The 20,314-nt window shown below is 25.1% G+C and overlaps 1 protein-coding gene across 1 annotated transcript; it reads right to left on the bottom strand.

The window, feature by feature from the left end:
• Window positions 1-1,113: 1,113 nt before the first annotated feature.
• LOC129967156 (cyclic GMP-AMP synthase-like receptor 1) lies at window positions 1,114-19,217 on the bottom strand. The gene is made up of 7 exons (XM_056081855.1): window positions 18,776-19,217; window positions 15,572-16,189; window positions 15,030-15,236; window positions 10,027-10,188; window positions 6,524-6,679; window positions 5,244-5,372; window positions 1,114-3,561 (listed from the first exon to the last, which is right to left on the bottom strand). Exons 1-7 carry the CDS (start codon window positions 19,115-19,117, stop codon window positions 3,382-3,384), a joined length of 1,794 nt encoding a protein of 597 aa, XP_055937830.1. The 5' UTR covers window positions 19,118-19,217; the 3' UTR covers window positions 1,114-3,381.
• Between the last annotated feature and the right edge of the window lie 1,097 nt (window positions 19,218-20,314).

The raw sequence follows: 20,314 nt of genomic DNA on the forward strand, positions 1-20,314 counted from the left end.
GCAATCCATGATTTAAAATATATATATATAACTTTTCCCACTAGAGATCCGATTTTCTTCTAAGAATGAAGAAAAAGTATATTTATAACATGAAAAGTACATAGATTGCGCTGGGAGCAAATAGGATATTATATATATATATATATATATATATATATATATACAGGAAGAAAACAATAAATTATAAAAATATCATTAAAATTATTAATAATATTTAAATATTATCATCAACATTTAACAAACATAAATAAACCTGCTTTTTCAGCCAAGTATATGCAAACTGATTTTTAATTTTTTATATGCCACTAAACTTTTTCATTTTAAATAAATGCTTAAATAATAATTGTCATGTATATCATGATTTCTAAACATTTATAAATATCAAAATTTGTTACTTCAACCAACACTTATACAGTTCAAATTTATAATACATTGCATATGTAGACTATACATATTATTGTGTGTGTGTGGGTGGGTGTTACAAAAAAAATGAGCATTTCTATAAAAATACATCAAGAGAAAAAAAATGTATATCCATGCAAAATAGATTCTAAAACTTAGTAATGATTTTTTTAAAAGTTAGCAGGAATTCCTTCCTATATGCTTTTAAGGTGGGTTAGGCTAAAATTAAAAATTTTATAAGAAATCATCTTATAAATGTTGTGTTTTCATAAAAAGGAGATAATGCTTAGGTATAGTTAATAACAGGATCTTTCAGATTTCTATGCAAATGTAAAAGAAATATAATATCATTGAAGAAATAATATAAATATTCAAGATTTCTTACATATATAAAACAAATTTCTTATATATATAAAACAAATAATTCATTCATAACACAAGATTATGAAATTAATCAATTTAATCATATCAGGAGGAAAAAACACAGAGAAAATAAAAGTAAACATCACAGAAATATTTTTTTTAAAACTTTCATAAAAAATAATAGTTTTTGAGCAATGAATTACTCAACAAGGTGAAAATTATAAATAAAACAAATCAAAGTAATAATATTACATTTCAACTAAAACCAATCAAAATCGTAATATAAGTACATTTCATCTTAAATATCATTTTTAATATCAAAAAATTCTAAATGTCAATATAGTTAAAAGATTTTATATCACAGAACATAGAAAATTTTTATTTAACTCTGCTAAAAAATTTTCTTTATTAAAAATATCTGTATGTTAAAATATGGCACATTCTTAAATTTCGTTTTACTGTGCAAATAGAAAGCAAAGGCATACTAATTGTAGCTAATTAATTATGTTATTAAAATGCCCAATTTTTATCTCTACTAATAATACATGTATGAATATGTATGTGTATATGTTCTCTACAGGCCATTTGACCTAGAATAGTCATACCAGGTACTTTATACTATGGAGAGCAATAAAGTGCGCCTGAAAATGATTTTTTAAAATTTTAACTAATTCAAAAATAGTCGAAACTTTTATGCCTTTATGCCATTTATATTTAAATATTTTCAACTTTTGGAAATATTACAACACAAAAATTATATTTACATTATCATATAATTCAAATTCTTTAATTACATCAGTTTTTTTTTTTTTTTTTTTGCAGTATTATAATTTTTTTTATAATTTAAATTAATCTTTAAAAAATGTTTTAAGCATAATTTGTAACAATGTATTTCATTGTTGAAATCAAACTTAAATCATTTTCATTGTCGCCATGAAAATTTTGATTTTTTTTTTTTCAATTGTTTATAACCCAGATATGAAGAATCAGCTAATTTTTTTCATGTTGAGTAAATTTCAACAGAAAGTATGCTTATAATGGAATTTTTTTGTACTCACATTTATAATTTAACTTCAAAATCAAGAAATAAGAGAAAAAAATTTGTGAAAAAGGACATGCATTTTTAAACACTGTTGCTCTTTAGAATGATATAATCGAATATATATATACAAAACATCAGAGAAATGCACAGCACAGTAAAAAACAGAAGAAAGTAACAGATTCCTAAAATAGTATTTTATTATATATGCATGTCAGAATGTCAAAAGTTGCAGTTTGAAAATAATTTGCTGAGACTGATTTACATGAAATATTTAATTGAAATTTTTTGCAACTTATAATTCTGGTAAACTAACACATTACCAAATATGGCTAAGTTTAAACGATGTGAAATCAACAAATAGCTATTTAATGAGAAATAGCAATAAAAACTGTGCAGATAAACCTTACAATTACAAAATAATTAAAATGTAACTAGCAGTTTTTAACTTATAATAAAATGAAATAAAATGTCAGTTAAATGAGCTTTTTCAATGATTTTTTTAAGGTAAGATTTTCATATTTTCAAACTTCAACAACGTATCTCCATGAAAACAATAATATCTCCTTTTAATCACGGGACATTTTTACAATATAAAACTAATGCAAAAATTCATTTATTTTTAATTAGAAATGAAGCAATTTCGGTGGATATTTTTCCACAATTTCAAGATATCGCAAGACAGGAATAATTTGGTTACAAATTCAATACAAATTGTCAAATATTATATTTTTGACAAAAAATGACAGTATAATCTAAATAAGCATTCATTGTTAACTGATATCATAGCTTCATCCTGCAATTTACTTAAATGAGCTTTAGCATAAAGCATTATAATAAATGCAAAAAGTAACATATTCAAATTCATTCTTTGATTCTTCATATTAGGATTGCAAAAAATGCCTCTGCTTCCAAAAAAATTAAAGAAAAGATGCCTCTGCTTCCAAAAAAATAAACAAATTGAGACTCAGAAGGTACACATACACTTCTTTAACTTCAATAATGAATGTCATTTCAGCTTGACTAAACAGTCATGAAAGCTGTCTTGCCCTTTATTCAAATCATAAATAAAAGATAATCTGAAGGCACAGACAGTCTGAAAATTACTTTCTATTTTCAATTTTCCTACCAACTATATAGTTTAAATACTGACTTATGTAACTGTCAGGTTTACATTATTATATTTTCTTTATTGACAATAATTCTTGACTTCTTAAAAATAAGTTAAAAATATTCATCTAAGATCACTTTTGTAAAAAAATATCTCATAAAAAAATGAAAAATCCAGATGTAATACATTCAGTGACATAGTAAGAAATGAACAACGGAGGTAATAATACCTTGGGCACTAATTATAGAGGCACTATGGAGTAAAAAAAAAACATTAATACATTCATATTATCTTTTTAAAACCAATAATAAAGAGATTTAAAAAATAATTCAATGCCCTGGACATTATTTGAAACTAATAATCCAATTGGGACAAAAAAAAAATTAATCATTCTTTGGGTACCACTTACCCATACTATGCCACTGGATAGATAACTTACTCAAAACTGGTGTAACAGATTTTACATTTAAGAGTAAATATTATTTAAATTATTATGATCTGCTTCAATGGATGTAATAATGCGTTGAAGACGATTGCTCAGATTTTTGCACTCATCTTTATTCAAGGCATGAAAAAGATTATAGGCTGGATCCATAAAGAAAGGCAAGTGTTGGTTCTTTACAGATTCTTGCAAAAATTTCATTGTCTGTAAGACAAAAACAAGCTTATTAGATAATTCTTTTAAATCAAAAGATAAATTGATACATGCATAAATATTCAATACAGTGTTGAGTCATCTATGCAAATGCATAAAAAAAAACGCTTCATCATACATAAAGGTGCTTTAAAAATTACAGGCCTATTTCAGTTTTACTTCATACATGCATTTTTAATAAATTTAAATGAAAGAAATCTGCCATGAAAAACGTGTCGGTGAATGAAATGAACTAATAATTATAATCGCTGCCATTTATATAGCTACAAATTTTTATTATTTATAGCAATCAAGATATTAGTAGGCAGTATCTGAAGAGTATTATAAGTAACATACTTTAAGTTCATTAAAAGGAATTACATTTAATTGTATGTGTGAAAGTTTATGAAAAATACATTTCCAAAGTTTTAATGTCTATAATCAGTTCAAAAATTTGTATGCTCCAAAATAGGTTTTAGAATGACAGCTAACACTAATCACATGTAAACCCTCTCAAGGTTGATTTTTTTTTAATATTTGCATAGACTTGAATGTACTTTAATGCCCTTTCTGTCTTGAAAAGGTTAAATTTACTGCATCTTATCAATGTAGTTTCAAACATTTAGATATATATTTAATTAAAATAGCAATTCCTAACTATTAAATAGGAGAAAAGAGCACTAAATTTGCATCTAAACTGTTTACCTCTCCTTCTAAATCAACTTTTTTATATTTTAGATAATATTTTATCACTACAAATGAAGTATGTTGAGAGAACATACGGTTAATACCAATAAAATAAATTTGAAATTCAATAATATTATGTATGTATACTGATGAAAGGGCTTATAGGATCTTCAATGAAAATAGTTCATAAATATAATTATTATTACAAAGTTAATTAAATATTTCACACCACTTATGACTGATATTGATTTATGTAAAATGGTACAAATATTTCTAATTGCCAAAATTTTCCAAGATAATACAAAACCACTCTCAGCATGGTGAGGAAAATGAGTCAATTAAAACAGAAAAATGTAACTAAAACAAACATAATTACTTGTTACAACATTATGTAAACTTTAATGTGCTTATCTAAATATGAATTTTGAATCAAAATGCAATACTCGATAAAATATTTAATCATTGTTTGATGTTTAATAAAGTGAAATTAGAAAACAGCCAATATTTATAACCAGGATAAAACAAGTATATAAAGATGCATGTAGTAAGTAAAAATACATTGGAACAAAGAGAAAAAAATATGTGGAGATTAGTAAAACAAGTGTATTAAAATTATATCCTAATATTTTTAAAAATCGTGATGATAAATCAGATAATCAAATGTTAATGAAACTACCTGATATCTTTTCAGTATGAAAAATCTTATGTTTTAATACATGAACATACATAAGTTTTTATTTCATGATCTATTTCTAAATTATCAATGTATTCATCTGCTTTACTAATATTTAACATAATTCATTACTTTCAATTTTCAATTAAAAAAGGTAAATTATTTTAACAATTTGTGATTTCTAATTTTTTTTTTTCTTTATTTAAATAAGGTAAAATTATGACATTTTTAATGCATAAAATACCAGTATACTAAACTTAATAACAAAAAAAAAAACATTTTAAATTAAATAATTACATAAATGTTATAACTAGAATGATAGCTTGCAAATTACCTCCAAATATCTCTCAAATAGAGAATTTCCTTGCCAATATGCTGTGTCAGGATTTTTATCCACACTCCAAAGGATCAATGTTTTTAAATAATAAGAAGCAATATTCCATCTTTCTTTATCTCTTAAAAGCTATACATGAAAAGTAAAGCAGAAACTTTTGAATAAGATAATAAAATTCAGAATAGCATCATACAAATTGTAATACAGCAATCTGGACCAGAGGAATGTTGGATTATTAAAAGAATTGATAGGTATAATTTCATTTAAAAACATACTTTAATAGCAAAATTAAGTTTACTGCACTAAATAAAACAGAAAATAATATATATAATAAATATCTAAGCAACACTTTATAGTTTACTGATATTGATATGCTTATAGGTAACTGACATTGATATGTAATGATTTTTCACTGAACTTCCCTTACTGTGAACACTGGACTACGGGAGGAGTTGGATTATTGAGATATCACTCTTTCAAATATTTTATACATTTTTTTTTATTATTATTTAAATGACTTGTTTACAAATATTTACCAAACACTGTTTGGGTATAATATATCTCTTTTAAAAGTCTCTCCATTTCACGTTGATTACCAAAGATCTGGATTATAACAATTTTTTTAAAAACAAATATTTGCCTTTTATTTCCAGGCCTAATTCAAACAAATCTTTCAGTCAATGAAATTAAAAAACTTTCTAGACGTTCTTGAACCATCCCAAGGAATTTATATTTCAGAACATTATTTTTATTCCATACCTCCAGCTTACTACTAAAACAGTGACTAAAGATACTCTCTATTCTTAATTTCATATACAAACTCATTATCTCAAATGAATATAATGAAGTTCTGATGAATGATGCTCTATCAAAAATCTGCTACAATTCTATGTTTTAATTTTAATATGATTTAATTCTAATAAGTTACAATTTTAATATGATACTCTAAACTGTAAATAGTTAAATACATTTAGAGAAAACACATTTATCATTAAATTTACAGTTATGGTAACAGTTATAAATAGAAGTTTTATAAATGTCAGCAGAAAGACAAAATCTGCTTTGGCGAAAATTTCAAAAATTGAAATGCATCAAGTATTGAAAAAGGCATTTATTACACACAATTATAATTAATACATAAAATTATTTTATCCAAATTACCTTAAATTAATAAATATGATTTAAAAGAGATTAATAACAAGCTTGAAAGCAATTATTTGATAATATACAAACCAATTATATTTATATAAAAATCAAATAAATTTTGTATATATATTTACCTTTAAAAGTCTAATAACTTGCTTTGCTGACTGCTTATTATGCAATACTTTTCTTTCTACCTCTGGAAAATCAACTCTCCAAGACAATTTACAATCGGAGGCCAACAATTGGCCTTCACCTTGACATTGTTTTGGCACTAAAAACCAAAATTGTTTCTAAAAGATAAGAAGAAAATACAGTAAATATCTAAAACAAAGATTACTGTAATCTGAAAAAAATTCTGATTTTTTTTCCCCCCCAAACCCAGAATATTTAGATTTGCAAAATGTAGATTCATTCTTTTTCTTGGATTTTGTTTACATTACATTTTACAAGGATGATAGAGGTCCAATTTAAAAATTCCAGATAAATACACCAAGTAAAAATCCAAAATAGTTTCAAATAATTCAGGGCGAATATCTGATATGTATACATACAAACTTATATTTCAAGCAGTTTAATTAATGAAACAAAAAAGAAATTATTTATAAAAATCTTTATGGAACAATTTGTTTTACTGCATCATTTAAGAGTTATTTCCCTTTTTGATTTCTGAATATTTTCAGAGATTCTACAGTATTTTGCGAAACTAAAAATTCCAAATGCAATTTTATTTCACGAGAAAACAATTAATATTTCATAATTTGCACGGTGTTTAAATTAGCAATATGCAAAAATATTTTATATTTCCATCAGTATAATCTCCTAAGTATCTTAATGTCTGAATAATTTATTTTAAAACAAAATTCAAAAAGATAATTAGTGCATTTCACAGACCAAGAAATCCTGAAAATCCTGAACACACACACACACACACAAAAAAAAAAAAAAAAAAAAAAAACTTAAAAATTATTCAGGTATTAATCATATAAATGATGATGTGACAAAATATAGAATATTACTGAATAGTGGTAGATACTATAAAAAAATTTTGAAATGTTACTAGTTATTCTCAACTAGCAAAAATATATGTGAAATTTTAAATATAAAATTTCTAGTAGAAATTCTTTTCAAAATCCTAATGGAATAAACTTAAGGAAAATTTAATCAATAGCTAGATAAGATAACTAAAATTCATCACATTCTCTATATCATTAATTTCAATGGCTCATTTCCAATATCTGCCAATATGCAAGTTTCAGATTCTTGTTTAATATTTGAAAGATAAAGTAAAAGGCAACTGTCAATATCAAAAAGCATAGTCAATTACAATGAAATTTTGAATGCTGGCAAGGAAAACTCTAAATATACATATTCTGAGAATTTGCTACACTCTCTAAAATAAGTATTAACTTTGCACTTTTTTCTAAAAGTGATAATGAAATTTAGTGAAATGATACAAAGAAGCTTATTAATTATTAATCATTTCTTTTAATTTGCTAAATGTTTCATCAGTGAAATTGCTTTAAAATAACAGTGTACTAATATGCCTCAAACAAACAAACTGAAAATATGTATGATTTTTATTCCAGGTTAATTTTCCATGTCTCTGAAATAAGCTTGCATAGCAGATTGTATATAAGCACTTATCACTAACCTTTAAAAAGCTAACTTAGCATATGTATATATATTTTCTTTTTTCAATAAGAATACAAATTTTCTTATATCACACAAAAATAAATTTTTGGCACAAAAAAAGAACAATGACATTTACAAAAAAAATCTCAGCACCATACATCTGCAAATAGTATAGAATAAATTTGGAAATCAAATACATATTATTTCATTTTCTCATTTTACATCTCATACGCATTATGTCATATTAAACAATTAAAAATTCATAGTATTTATAATTTTCGAAATCATTTTTTTTAGATGGTTAGTAAAACTAGATTACAACTTTCTTTATTTTGTAAATATCCCTTTTGAAGTTATTATATTTAGAAACAATTTGTTGAATTCTTGCATTTTTTTATTCAAATGAAAAAGGGCCTAAATCTAATTAAATGGACATTACAAACTTAATGTAACAACTTTTATTGGATAATAAATATTTCATTATAGCAACATGTCCAAGCAGTATATGCATAAATAAAATTAATAGAATTCCAAGTTATTTATAAACTTATAACTGTTTAAATACTATTGACTGATATATAGAATAGAATCCAATGAAAAGATACATTCAAAATTCCTTCCTAACTATTAAAGTAGCTTAACTATGCAGGCAAAGATCATTTTTTTTCTCCTTTATGTAAATCAGAATATTTTTGAATCCTCTTATTTCTGAAATTTGCCACTGAAGATAATTTTTAAGGGCAAGTCAGAATTAACAAGATAATAAAATAAAAAATTGAATACAAGTGCATTAACCTGCTCTAAGTATATATGATCAATGTAATTCAATGATACTTTAAACATCGGCTACTAAAATATTTATATTGCTGCATTTTGAAATAAGTATTATTAAAATAATTAATTTTGTTAAAAAGCAAATACTATATACTAAGCAAAAGTTTCATTAACTCTAAACAAAAGCAGAACGCCACATGGAGCAAGGAAAATAAGTACAGAATGCCAAATGAAGTCATATTTTACATTTTATTTCTTAAAAAAGAAAAACAGATAAGATAAGCTATAACTTAAAAAACACAGTAATATCTATAAAATGAGATCATGACTAATTTAACTAATAATAACATCCCACGCTTATTAAAATTTAAACTAATGGATCAATTCTGACAACGCCAACTAACACAGTTACTAAATTTCATTTTAATCTTTTTTTACCCAAATTAAATTCATAGTCATTCATAGTTATTTGTCTATTAAAAACAAAAAAATCAAAATTTTGCAAAAAAAAAGTCAATTTTAAATACATAAAAAATTTTCTGGTATGCTAAAAATACCACAAGAAATTAATATCTAAATAAGAGTAACATAATATAAAAGAAATGCGCACAAAAAAAATTAATGGCTTTCAGAAAATTTCAGTTAATTATGTGCCAACATCAACTTCAAGTGAACACCTACACTAGTTATGAAGTTGTTTAAATATCGTGAATATCTAAGAAATAATTTTAAAAATTCTTTAGATTTTTTTAAGTTGCCTATCATGAGATGAAAAACAAACTGAAAGTTGTCATTAATGTTTATTAATCTATCATATTATATCTAAACATCATTAGAGCACGCAATTTAGCTAAGTTTTGTTGTACCTTCAATTCAGACATTTTTTATGAGTATAGCTGTATAGGTTTCTACAGAAAAGGGTGACATTTTTTTGTCAGTTTATTGCTAAGAATTACAGTGCGAATTAAATCAATCAAAAACACATTGCTGGAAACAGGTTTAAAAAACCTAATTTTGAATGCAATAAAAATTATGAATATAGATTAAAAGATATATTTGAATCAATTAAAAATAAACCAAAATTTACATTTTGTTTTTTTATTTCTTTAGTTGTTATTTACACATCAAGCCACTACCCAATGCTTCTTATTGCCTCGGATAATATTAATATGGCTCAGAACTTTATTTAAAAAATAATAATAATAATAAATCAAATAGTTGATGTACTTACAGATTTATTGACAGGATATCTTTCTAGTATATCATTTATCTTTGTTGTTTCTAAAACATCATATGGGAAAATAAAAACTGGAACAAGATCAATGTGTAAAACATAACCTTCATTAGTCACAATTTCAATTGTTCTGGCAGGGCCACTTTGACGATTTTTTATCTAACAAAATATAAAGCATATATTTAAACAAGTCACAAAAATTAAGTAGTATATAAAATAATAGGCTAATATATAATGTAAAATATAACCATATATGATTATTTTAAGCTGAGAGTTAAGTCATTAGAAATGTATCCTAATGCTTACACTAATTGAACAAACTTCTCATTATAAAAAAAATTAGTTAATTTAATACATAAGTCAAAGCAAATGATAGTTAAAATAAAATTACTTTCCACTGCTCTAATTTTAAGAATGGAATCAATAAGAAAATTAATTATCTAGAAACTGCCTGTAGAGAAGAAGTTCTTTAAAAATTTAAAAAAAAAAAAAAAAAAATTATGCAGAAAACTGGTATGCTTTTGAAGTGATATATTTTTTTGAAAAAATCATCACAGTTAAAAAATCATTATAATTCCATTGGTTTTTCGCAATATTCAGAGGCTAAACATGGAGAAATTCCTATGGTGTCATGGATAACTTTTTAAAAAATCAAGCATAGAATATTGTTTATAAGTATTCTTACTTGTAAAATGAGTGAAAATCTTAAGCCTAAAAGGACCTCCAAAATCTTTAAATATAATTTAACACAACTTCTCTAACTGAAAAAAAGCACGGAAGACTTTTTTTTTTTTTCAGATACCTAGTTATTATTTATATTTTTACTTTATTTTACAAATAAAAAATATAAATATTTGCAACTTGCACTTAGAATTTAATTTTTATTTGAATCTAATGGTAAAGAGAGAATGTTAAACAACTGTAATAAAAAGCAATAATTATTAACATCAGCAAACCCAACATTATGACAAAAAAATAATCCAAACTTGCTTTCAAATAAATCATAGAGCTGAGATACTGATAGAGGGAGTGCAAACCTACTTCGGTGTAGGATAAGAAAAAATCATGTGACCTTGGGACCGAATTTTGTATTCACTGTAATCGCATTCTCAATCCAACATAATATTTCAATGGCTCCATTCCCCATTATATTTTTCTCACTTTTAACTGTTGGATTTTAAAGCTTATTTAATCCATGGTTAACTATTGCTGTGCAATTGGATCCAAACGAAAATCTTTTAAGGATAGTCCTTTTATCATTTCAAAGGTATGAACAATAAACATATTGTTTATATCCATTTTAAATCAATTTAAAATTTCGTAACCTCGATCACTCAGTGATTTTGATGTTATAACTGAATAATATTTCATAGTTTGGTTTAGTTATTGTATTAAATTTACCTAACTTGTTATTAAGCTTCATTTAAACTAATGTAACTACATTATATTTTGCTACTTGCTTTATTTTAATCTCGAATGTGTTGCAAGTGCTTGGCTGCAAGCTTGGCATGATTTTTTCTCGCCAATACAAGTGTTTACATAAATATTATTGACCGATTAATAATTGTGTATTTAGTTTGGTGCAAATAAAGTTCCTTATTATTTCCAGTATGTTGTTTCTTTTCAATCATAAATATTCGAATTGTATTATACCATGAAAGATATTAAATCATCATTGTAAATGAAATAATGAAACTAAACGTATGTTTTATTGAAAATGTTATAAAGTAAAATTTCCTAAATGTGCTAGCAGTAATTGCATGTTTCTATAAATTTTAAGATCTAAAAAGAAACTAATGGATATTCTAAAGATAAACTATTAAAGAAAGAAATACTATCTTTACAGATAAAAATTTTGTCTGAATGCTAACATTATCACCTCTATGTTTCAAATACACCTTATTTTCTTTAAGAAACTTATGAACTTTCTGTCAAAAATGAAGGATTCTTAAATTAACATAAAATATTTAGCAATTTTTTTTTTATCTGAATTATTATGAATACTTATAAATGAAATATGCAAAATAGTGGAATTAAATTTTTGCCCTTAATACAAATTATTATTGGCAAAGGAGATTTCAGGAAAGAAGTGAAATATTTACCTATTTCAGATGAATCTGTAAAATATTTAAATTTATATTCAAAATACAATTAACATGAAAAATGCAAAATTTTACAGTGTTTCATACTAGAAATCAGATTATAATATTAAGAACTGAAAGAGCAAAATGTATACATATTTTTCAAAAGTTTCAGGGAATTAGGGGGGAAAAAAAGGTGGGAATGCAAAGTAAAATTACAGAATTATAATCTTTTGAAATTTTCAGCTGAAAAATATTTTGCTGAAAAAAACATTAAGACCAAGTTACATATAGTATCTACTAAACAATTTTGTCAACCATTAATCCAGGTGAATTAGCTCATCACCAAAAGCAGCAGGTTTCAATAACAGAAGTTCTTTTTGCAAATTCTATTTTCAAAGCATTTTTAAAATTATAATCAATACCACTGAATTTTAAATTTATTTATATCTTTTTACTTAAAAATTAAATTAAATAGTTAAAAAACAGATAGTTTTTTTCATAAAATTAAATATTAAATTATTTTTACAAAAAGATTTTCTAGATTTTTAAAATGAATATATCTATACTTATAATAAAGCTCAATGTGTGTGTGTGTGTGTGTGTGTGTGTGTTGGCACTCTACAGGCCAGGTCATTTGACATACAGCTATCAAATTTGGTACATGTATACCTTAGAGGTCGGGAATGTGCACCTGGGGTCCCTTTTTTTGAAATTTTAATTAGAATTTTAATTATTCATTAAAAACTAACTTTCCCGCCAAAAAAATCTTCCATTTTCCCCAACGCCAAATTTTCCGCCAAAATAATCTTCCATTTTCCCCACCACCAAATGAGTAAGGCTCAGTTGTTTTTTTCTCCCAACAGTAATGAGGCTAGGGTTAATATTTTTCGGTGGATTATTTCAAACGCTTCTGTTTATTTTCTTAATGTTCATTCTGAAGTACTTTTGAATTAAAATAACACAGAATAAAGGAAATTAAAAATGTATAATCTGCATAGCATTACCCCAACTGGCGTAGAAAAATTCACGCATTTGCGTTACCTAACTGGTGAAGAAAATTCACGCATGCGCATTGTTCTGATTGTTGTCATGACAACCACTATCAATGGATGATTTAAATTATTTTTAGGTTAGTTGCATGCTTTTGTAAGTAAATTGTATTTATGTTAGTTATATATTTTTTGTATATGCTTATAGTTTTAAGTACACCATTTTTTAAGTAGTTTTTTTAAACCTGTTTTCAATGATTTAAATTATTTTTAGGTTAGTTGCATGCTTTTGTAATTAAATTGTATTTATGTTAGTTATATATTTTTTTGTATATGCTTATAGTTTTAAGTCCATCGTTTTTAAGTAGTTTTTTTAAACCTTTTTAGACCGATTATTTTAAACGATTCATTTTATTTTCTTAGTGTTTGATGCATTTAAAATGAAACATTGTTAATGAATCGATCTGTTCATGATGAATCTGAGAAATTTTTTTGACAAATTCTTGAGATATTACATAAATTAAGAAAGATGTTCTTTAGTGCCCATAATGTTTAAACGCTCAGTGACTCTATTATCAGTAATCATATTATTAAAAAAAAATGCTTTGTTTCAGTAAAAAATATTATTATATTAATCGCAGATTAATCATTTACACTTTAATTTAAAGCATAAATTCTACGAGGGGTAACAGAAAATTAGAGAGATACATATCACATTATGACTGAAGGCCTTTATAATATTATGAGTGAATTATATGACTCTCAAAATTTGAAGTTTTAAAATATTTTGCTGAAGAATCTATTAAAGTTGGAATTGCATAAAATATTTAATTATTAAAATTTTAACGAACATTAAGATTGGCGAACCGGCTGGTCGCCAAAGGCGGCTAGTATATATATATATATATAATTGTCAATTTGAAGAATAAGTAAATTTGAAGCAGGAAGTAAGCACATTCAAAGCATTCATTCATACAGTATATTATATGATAGTCAAAATGATTAAATGGAACAGCATGGGGGGGGGGAGTTCTAATCAGCATTTATTTATTTAATAAACTCATGCATAAAGAAATTTTAGAATATTTTGAAAAAAAACACAATACAAAACAGCAAAGGTGCAAGATCAATAAAATAAATATCTGAAGGCTCAAATCAACATATACTACTAACAAATAATTAATTTAAAATTATTATTATCTACTGTATTTGACAGTGCTTGTTTAATTCCTAGTCAATCGAAAGAATCTGGTATAATGTTATGAACTATAAAGCGATCTTTTTCTTATAAATTTAATAATAGTATTAAATTACAAAGATAACTTCATGTTAATTACAATATCTAGATTTGGCTTGAAGATTACATATTCAAGATACAATTTCACTGAAAATCAACAGTGAATTTAGGTTTGATCGCAGCAAAATTTGTCAAGGGCCTAATGCTTCCCTACTATCATTGTATAAAAATTGATAGGAAAAGGTTATCAGTTTATGTCACCTTCATTATCTGATAATTTTAAAATAAAAAGGATAATTGCCAAACAGCTAATACATAGATGTAAAACGGAACACTAATCTAATATATCAAATGAATCAGAAAACTATAATTTACTTAAACTGAAAATAAGCTTACTTTAACACTTTCAGCAAGGACATCACATTAGCTTTTCAGTCACACAATAATTGAAGTTTCATATCACATTAGCTTTTTTATAACTGCTAAATGCAAAATGAAAAATATTCATTTACAGAATGCAACACATATATTAGTTTCCTTCAACATTTTATCAACTTCTATATAAATTAAAATAATACTAAACCCAATTAACATTTCTTCATATTCCAAAAATGTTAGAAATTTTTAAGAAGTTATGCAATTAAAATATCAATCAATTTCAGATCCTATGTTATTAAAATACAAAATTACCTGTTTAATTCCTGGGATTTTAGGATCACTTGATAAAAATAAATCAATCAGACGTTGAAACCATGCAGAAATTTTCAAAGGTACAAGATATCCATCCAATGAATTTTTTTCAAAAAATTTCAGAACATCTGCCTTGTTAGTAGGAATATCACCCATTTTTTGCCATTTAATTTTTGCATAAGCCATAATCTCCTTGAAAAATTCAACCTGGAAAAAAATATTCATGTTTCAACCATAAATATTATAAAATTATATTAGGATATAAATATTATAAAGACATAGATTATATTAGACATAAATATTACAAAATTATATTAGACTATATATATAAAGTTAAGATTAACACAAATACGTATGAAATAAATTGTTGAAGAGAAATGCAAAATTTGTTGTTAAATATTTATTCTAATCCACTTCTATTTGGTACTTTAATTCTTTCTAGTTAAGATTTCCTATTATTAAATTTTCATTTTATATTAAAAATTAAATGTATATATTATATTAAAAAAGTAAATGTTGCTATATGTTTTTAAAGCTTTTACCTCTAAATTTATTTCAGATGGAGTCTTGAAAACAATATCAACATCATATTCAGAAGCATCTGAAATTCTTAGATCATTATAGGAACTACCAGTTCTGTAATCTCTTAAATATAAACTATTGAATACAGCATCTTTTTTCAAGAATTGTGTAATCCATTTCAAGAAAACATCCACTATATTACTGCTTTTTGCTGATTCTTTATCATCAATTTTTATTTTTGTATTTGAAATAAGATGTATCAATGCATGGGCTTCTTTCTTTTTCTTTGGAGATGCTTCTTCTAACCCGGAGCTTAAGTTACCTGAATGAGAAATAACACTGCAAGATCCTGTAGCACTTAATGGCGAATGGCAATCAACTACCCGATTTTCTTGAGGTACTGCAGAAAAACAAGTTTTCACACTTTTCAAACTACTAAATGAAGATGATGAAGAAATAGATCTCTGATCATCTTGAATTACTGATGAACTGCATGAATCCACATGCTGAGAGTAATTCAATTCTGATGAAGAACAATGTTCAACTCTTTGGAAGTCTTCAGAATTTGCAGAATGACAATCCACTTTTCTGTAGGTTCTAAAATTTATGCCTGAATTTCCCTCTGTGTTTGGATAATCCTGCAAATAGCCAAATAAAGTTAATATAGCATAAGCACTGCAATAAAATAGAACAGAAAATTTTCATTAATTTCTAAGAAATAAATTATGCAAAATTTACTAAAAGATCTAACTCTTAATTTAAAATATTTAATTATATTTAACTTTTAATTCTAAATTATCAACATTTTATTTACATATAAACGAGAACATATATATTATATTTGATAATAAACAATATAAAAGCTATTTCCAGCAATGAATGGATTACCAATTAATTTAATGGCATTTCCTTTTTTATCCTGTATCCATAATTGGCATGAAATTTTTCTCTTATTTTTAATAAAAATATAAATCATCTAAATTAGAATAATCTAAATGCAATTATTTCAGATTTTCCTTATATTTCCTCTTGAATTTTTACAGTGTTCATATTCTGTCCATTAGTAATAAAAATACTGTAAAGTAATAAAAATTAAATATTTTGAACTTTGTAAAAAACTTTTGTTACTTAAATTTTGTGCATTTGAAAGTTTTTCAAGATACATTGCAAATTTTCTTAGGTTCTTTTTAACTATAAAAAAGTAATTAAAAAATTGAATAATCAAAACTCAAATTAATTAGGTAGTACATAAATAATATTTTGAAGTTGCCTAAAGGTAAGTTTTCGAAATATCACCTAAATTTATTTCAAGATTAATAAAATGTATTAATCTTGTTCTATAAACAAAAGTTCTTTTGTTTCTTAAGTTTTAAAAGTATCCTGATTTCTTATATTTTGTATGAAACATTTTATTTCATACTAACCAGTAAATAATAAATATTTTAGAAATGCTGACATAAATTTCAATAAGATATTTATAATCAGAATCATTCATTGAAAATATATGAATGAACATAAAATTATTTTGCCTGGAATAATTAATATATACAAATGAATAGTTATGGTTTAATTAATAACATATACGTTGAAATATAGGATATATAATATATATTTTAATACAAAAAAAATCAGTTTCATTAATCTAGTTTTAAATTGTTAAAAATTCCTATGAAAACATTCTTCTTTAAACACTAATATAGATATATATTCATTTTAGAGCTAAATGAGTTATTAAGTAATAAAGAGAAAAAAAATTAATTTAAATATTCTAATAATAATTAAAAATTTTATGAAAATAAGAAATCAAAGTTCTAGTCTCAATAAAAAAAAAGCATTAAATTTCCTAAGGTATAAAAATTTTAAAATGGAATTAAAAAGTCATCTAAAGAATTCCAAATACAATTTCAGTCACATAATTTTTTTTTAAAAATGTTCTAACTACTGTGATAAAAAAAAATCAGAGGAAAAAGATAAGCAGCAATCTTATAGTCTCTAAAAATTTAAACATTATAGAAATACCAAGACTGTAAGTCACCATCAATCTTTCTGTTTTCATTATGGCCTGGTGATGACAGAGTTTTAGCTACATGATCAAGAAATCAAAAACTAATTCACTCAACCATGTTTAATATACAAGTCAATATACAATATTTTTAGGGGTTGGGCAAGTTCAATTTTTAGGGCTTGAGCATGTTTTCAATTGTTTGATAAATAAACTGATTGAAGGTGAGTAGAAAATAACTAATATATCATTCTCATCAACATACCAAGGGTTTAAAAACTGCAAGTTTACCAAAAAAAAAATCCTTGTACAGCTTTTAAATGAAATATTAGTCTACCTACACTGAAACTTCCCATTATGCTTCATATGTTATTTTAATTTTCATTTAATTCAATGGGCTTCCTTTATATTGTGATAAAATCTGCTTTATATCTCCTTTTTAATAAATCAACTCATATTTGGTTTAAAATGCTGATTTTGATTATGTTTTTCAACACTATCTAGGAATAAATATCCATATAACTTTATAGGAACACAATTACAATCACACATTTTCTTTTATTGTACTTGTTATCATAAAAAGGTGCAATTTATTCTATAAAAGGATCTTACACTAGAATAACAACATCTATCACATGATTATGAAGATATTATTAATTAATAAACAAATACTCAAACATATCAAAATTTACCTTTAATCCCAATTTATTACTTTTGCTCATAATATCCTAACTTAAAAATAAGTCTTCTCTCCCAATAATATAAGCATTATAACTCTATATAATTAGAGCAAATAATAAAATATTATGTCCCTATTTAACAATAAGAATCAGGAACAAGAAAACATTATATATAAATTTACATATTATAAACATTTGGGACATAAATTTTGCTGACTATAAACAATACGTAATTCAAAAGATCTACTTCAATTTTTAAGATACGAGTGCATATTAAATTTAAATTATGCTGAGGTGGGCAGGAAAATATTATTTATTAATTAAATATGCACCTTCCACCTTAATTTCATCAGCATAATATGAAAACAAAGATGAAGTACATAAGAAATTTAAAAAAGACTATTATTTTCCTGCTACCAGAGAATAAGATACCCAACTTAGCCATTCACCCATATAGATCAGTTCCTAAAGAAAAAATATGCCAAGAAATAATAAGAATTAAATATAAATTTTTTACACAGTTTTGAAACTGAACACAATACCATATCAGACGAAGATTCTCCTGAAAATCCAGAACTACTAACAAAGCCGGAATCATAATCCTTTGATTTCAGATTAACAAACTTTTTTATTTCAGTCACTTCAAATTCTAAATTTTCTAATTTTGCCTTTATTAATTTCATGTCATCTTCTAGATCGGATCTTTTCCCAAAACTATTTTTCAAGCTATTTTGTTTCTCGCAAGATTTGCAAATCCAGTGCAGTTGCGGAATACAATATTTGGAGAGTAAAGCATGTAAATCTTCAGGAAAATTATCTTCCTCAACAGATACTATCTTTTCACAAAGAGCACACAGTAAAACTTTCTGAGTTACAAAACTCATTATTAAATTAATACAGACTAGATAGTAAAAATTTAATAAATAAAAAAACTCTATTAATTATCTCCAACAACGCGTCGGCAATTTCAAAATAAGAACCGAAACTTCCAAATTCCCGTTTCCCGTTTTGAAGTATTCACTTCAGTTCCCAGTTTGAAAGAGACGAATTCGAAATGCACCGAAAAGCCATGATGGTCTGGTGGTAAAGTCTTGGATTCGGGCCCATCAGGTAAATGAATCTTGAGCTAGTTAAATTTGATTTCAAGTGTCGAAGTTCTTTCGCAAATATGATGTGAAAGTTTAGAGAGTGAGGTTCCGGATCAAAGTTTCCCTAGATAACTGATCATCATTCAAATTTACCCTCGTGTTACTTCAAAATTGGATTCCAATATATTAAAAATCTAATTAATTAAAATTTTTGTAGATAATGAGTTTGTCAATAAATAATAATAGAAAGCATCTTAAGACATGTTTTTTTTACAGTACATTTAAACTACTGTCCGTAAAAGGGAATTATCAATGTAATATATCAAAATCAATGAAGAAAATAAAAGGAGAAAGCAAAAGCAAATGTATATATTTTTCAATTTATCTTTCTCCTGTTTTCCAGATAGTTCTAACATTTTCTATTTTGTTTTTTTTTATTATTGACTGCTTCGAGTAAATTATATTTTAAAGATTTTATTTCAATAATTTTCAATATATATTCAAATGAATCATAGCATTTAAAGGTTTCCCAGGTACGACAATTAAATTATTATCGCTCTTTAAAGTGATTCAACAATCAAAGAAACACAATTATTCTACAATTTTAGAACGAAATTAAATGGTGAGAGTGATAAATAAGCATGTCTTGCAGAGTAATATGGAAAGCAAGAGGATATAGATGGCTTTCACACAATCTTAGACTGAGCATTCACAACTAAGTCCCATCACAGAAGTAGCGAGATGGAATTCGCAGAACGTGAAGATAATCGGTGTTTTCTTCCGATTATTTGCATGGTATAATAGTTTTCACTTCATTTCATTTATTTTCCCCAATCTTTTACAATAGAAAGAAAATCTTGCTTGCTTCATTCCAAAGCCTCTTCTACTACCTTGCTAAAGAAAACTGCAAGTGCTCATCCCCCTCCCTCCTCCCCCTGTATCCTTCTCCAACTATAGTACAGCTTCCAATTAAAAAAAAAGAGAGAGAAGTGG

This window comes from Argiope bruennichi, chromosome 4, assembly GCF_947563725.1.
Source record: "Argiope bruennichi chromosome 4, qqArgBrue1.1, whole genome shotgun sequence".
Classification (NCBI taxonomy): Eukaryota; Metazoa; Arthropoda; class Arachnida; order Araneae; family Araneidae; genus Argiope; species Argiope bruennichi.

Coding starts and splice junctions, on each gene's coding strand:
- LOC129967156 (XM_056081855.1), bottom strand. CDS start 19,117: ATGAGTTTTGTAACTCAGAAAGTTTTACTGTGTGCTCTTTGTGAAAAG. Junction 16,190..18,775: donor GAGAATCTTCGTCTGATATG/GTATTGTGTTCA, acceptor GGCTATTTGCAG/GATTATCCAAACACAGAGGG. Junction 5,373..6,523: donor AAGTTATTAGACTTTTAAAG/GTAAATATATAT, acceptor TTTCATGTATAG/CTTTTAAGAGATAAAGAAAG.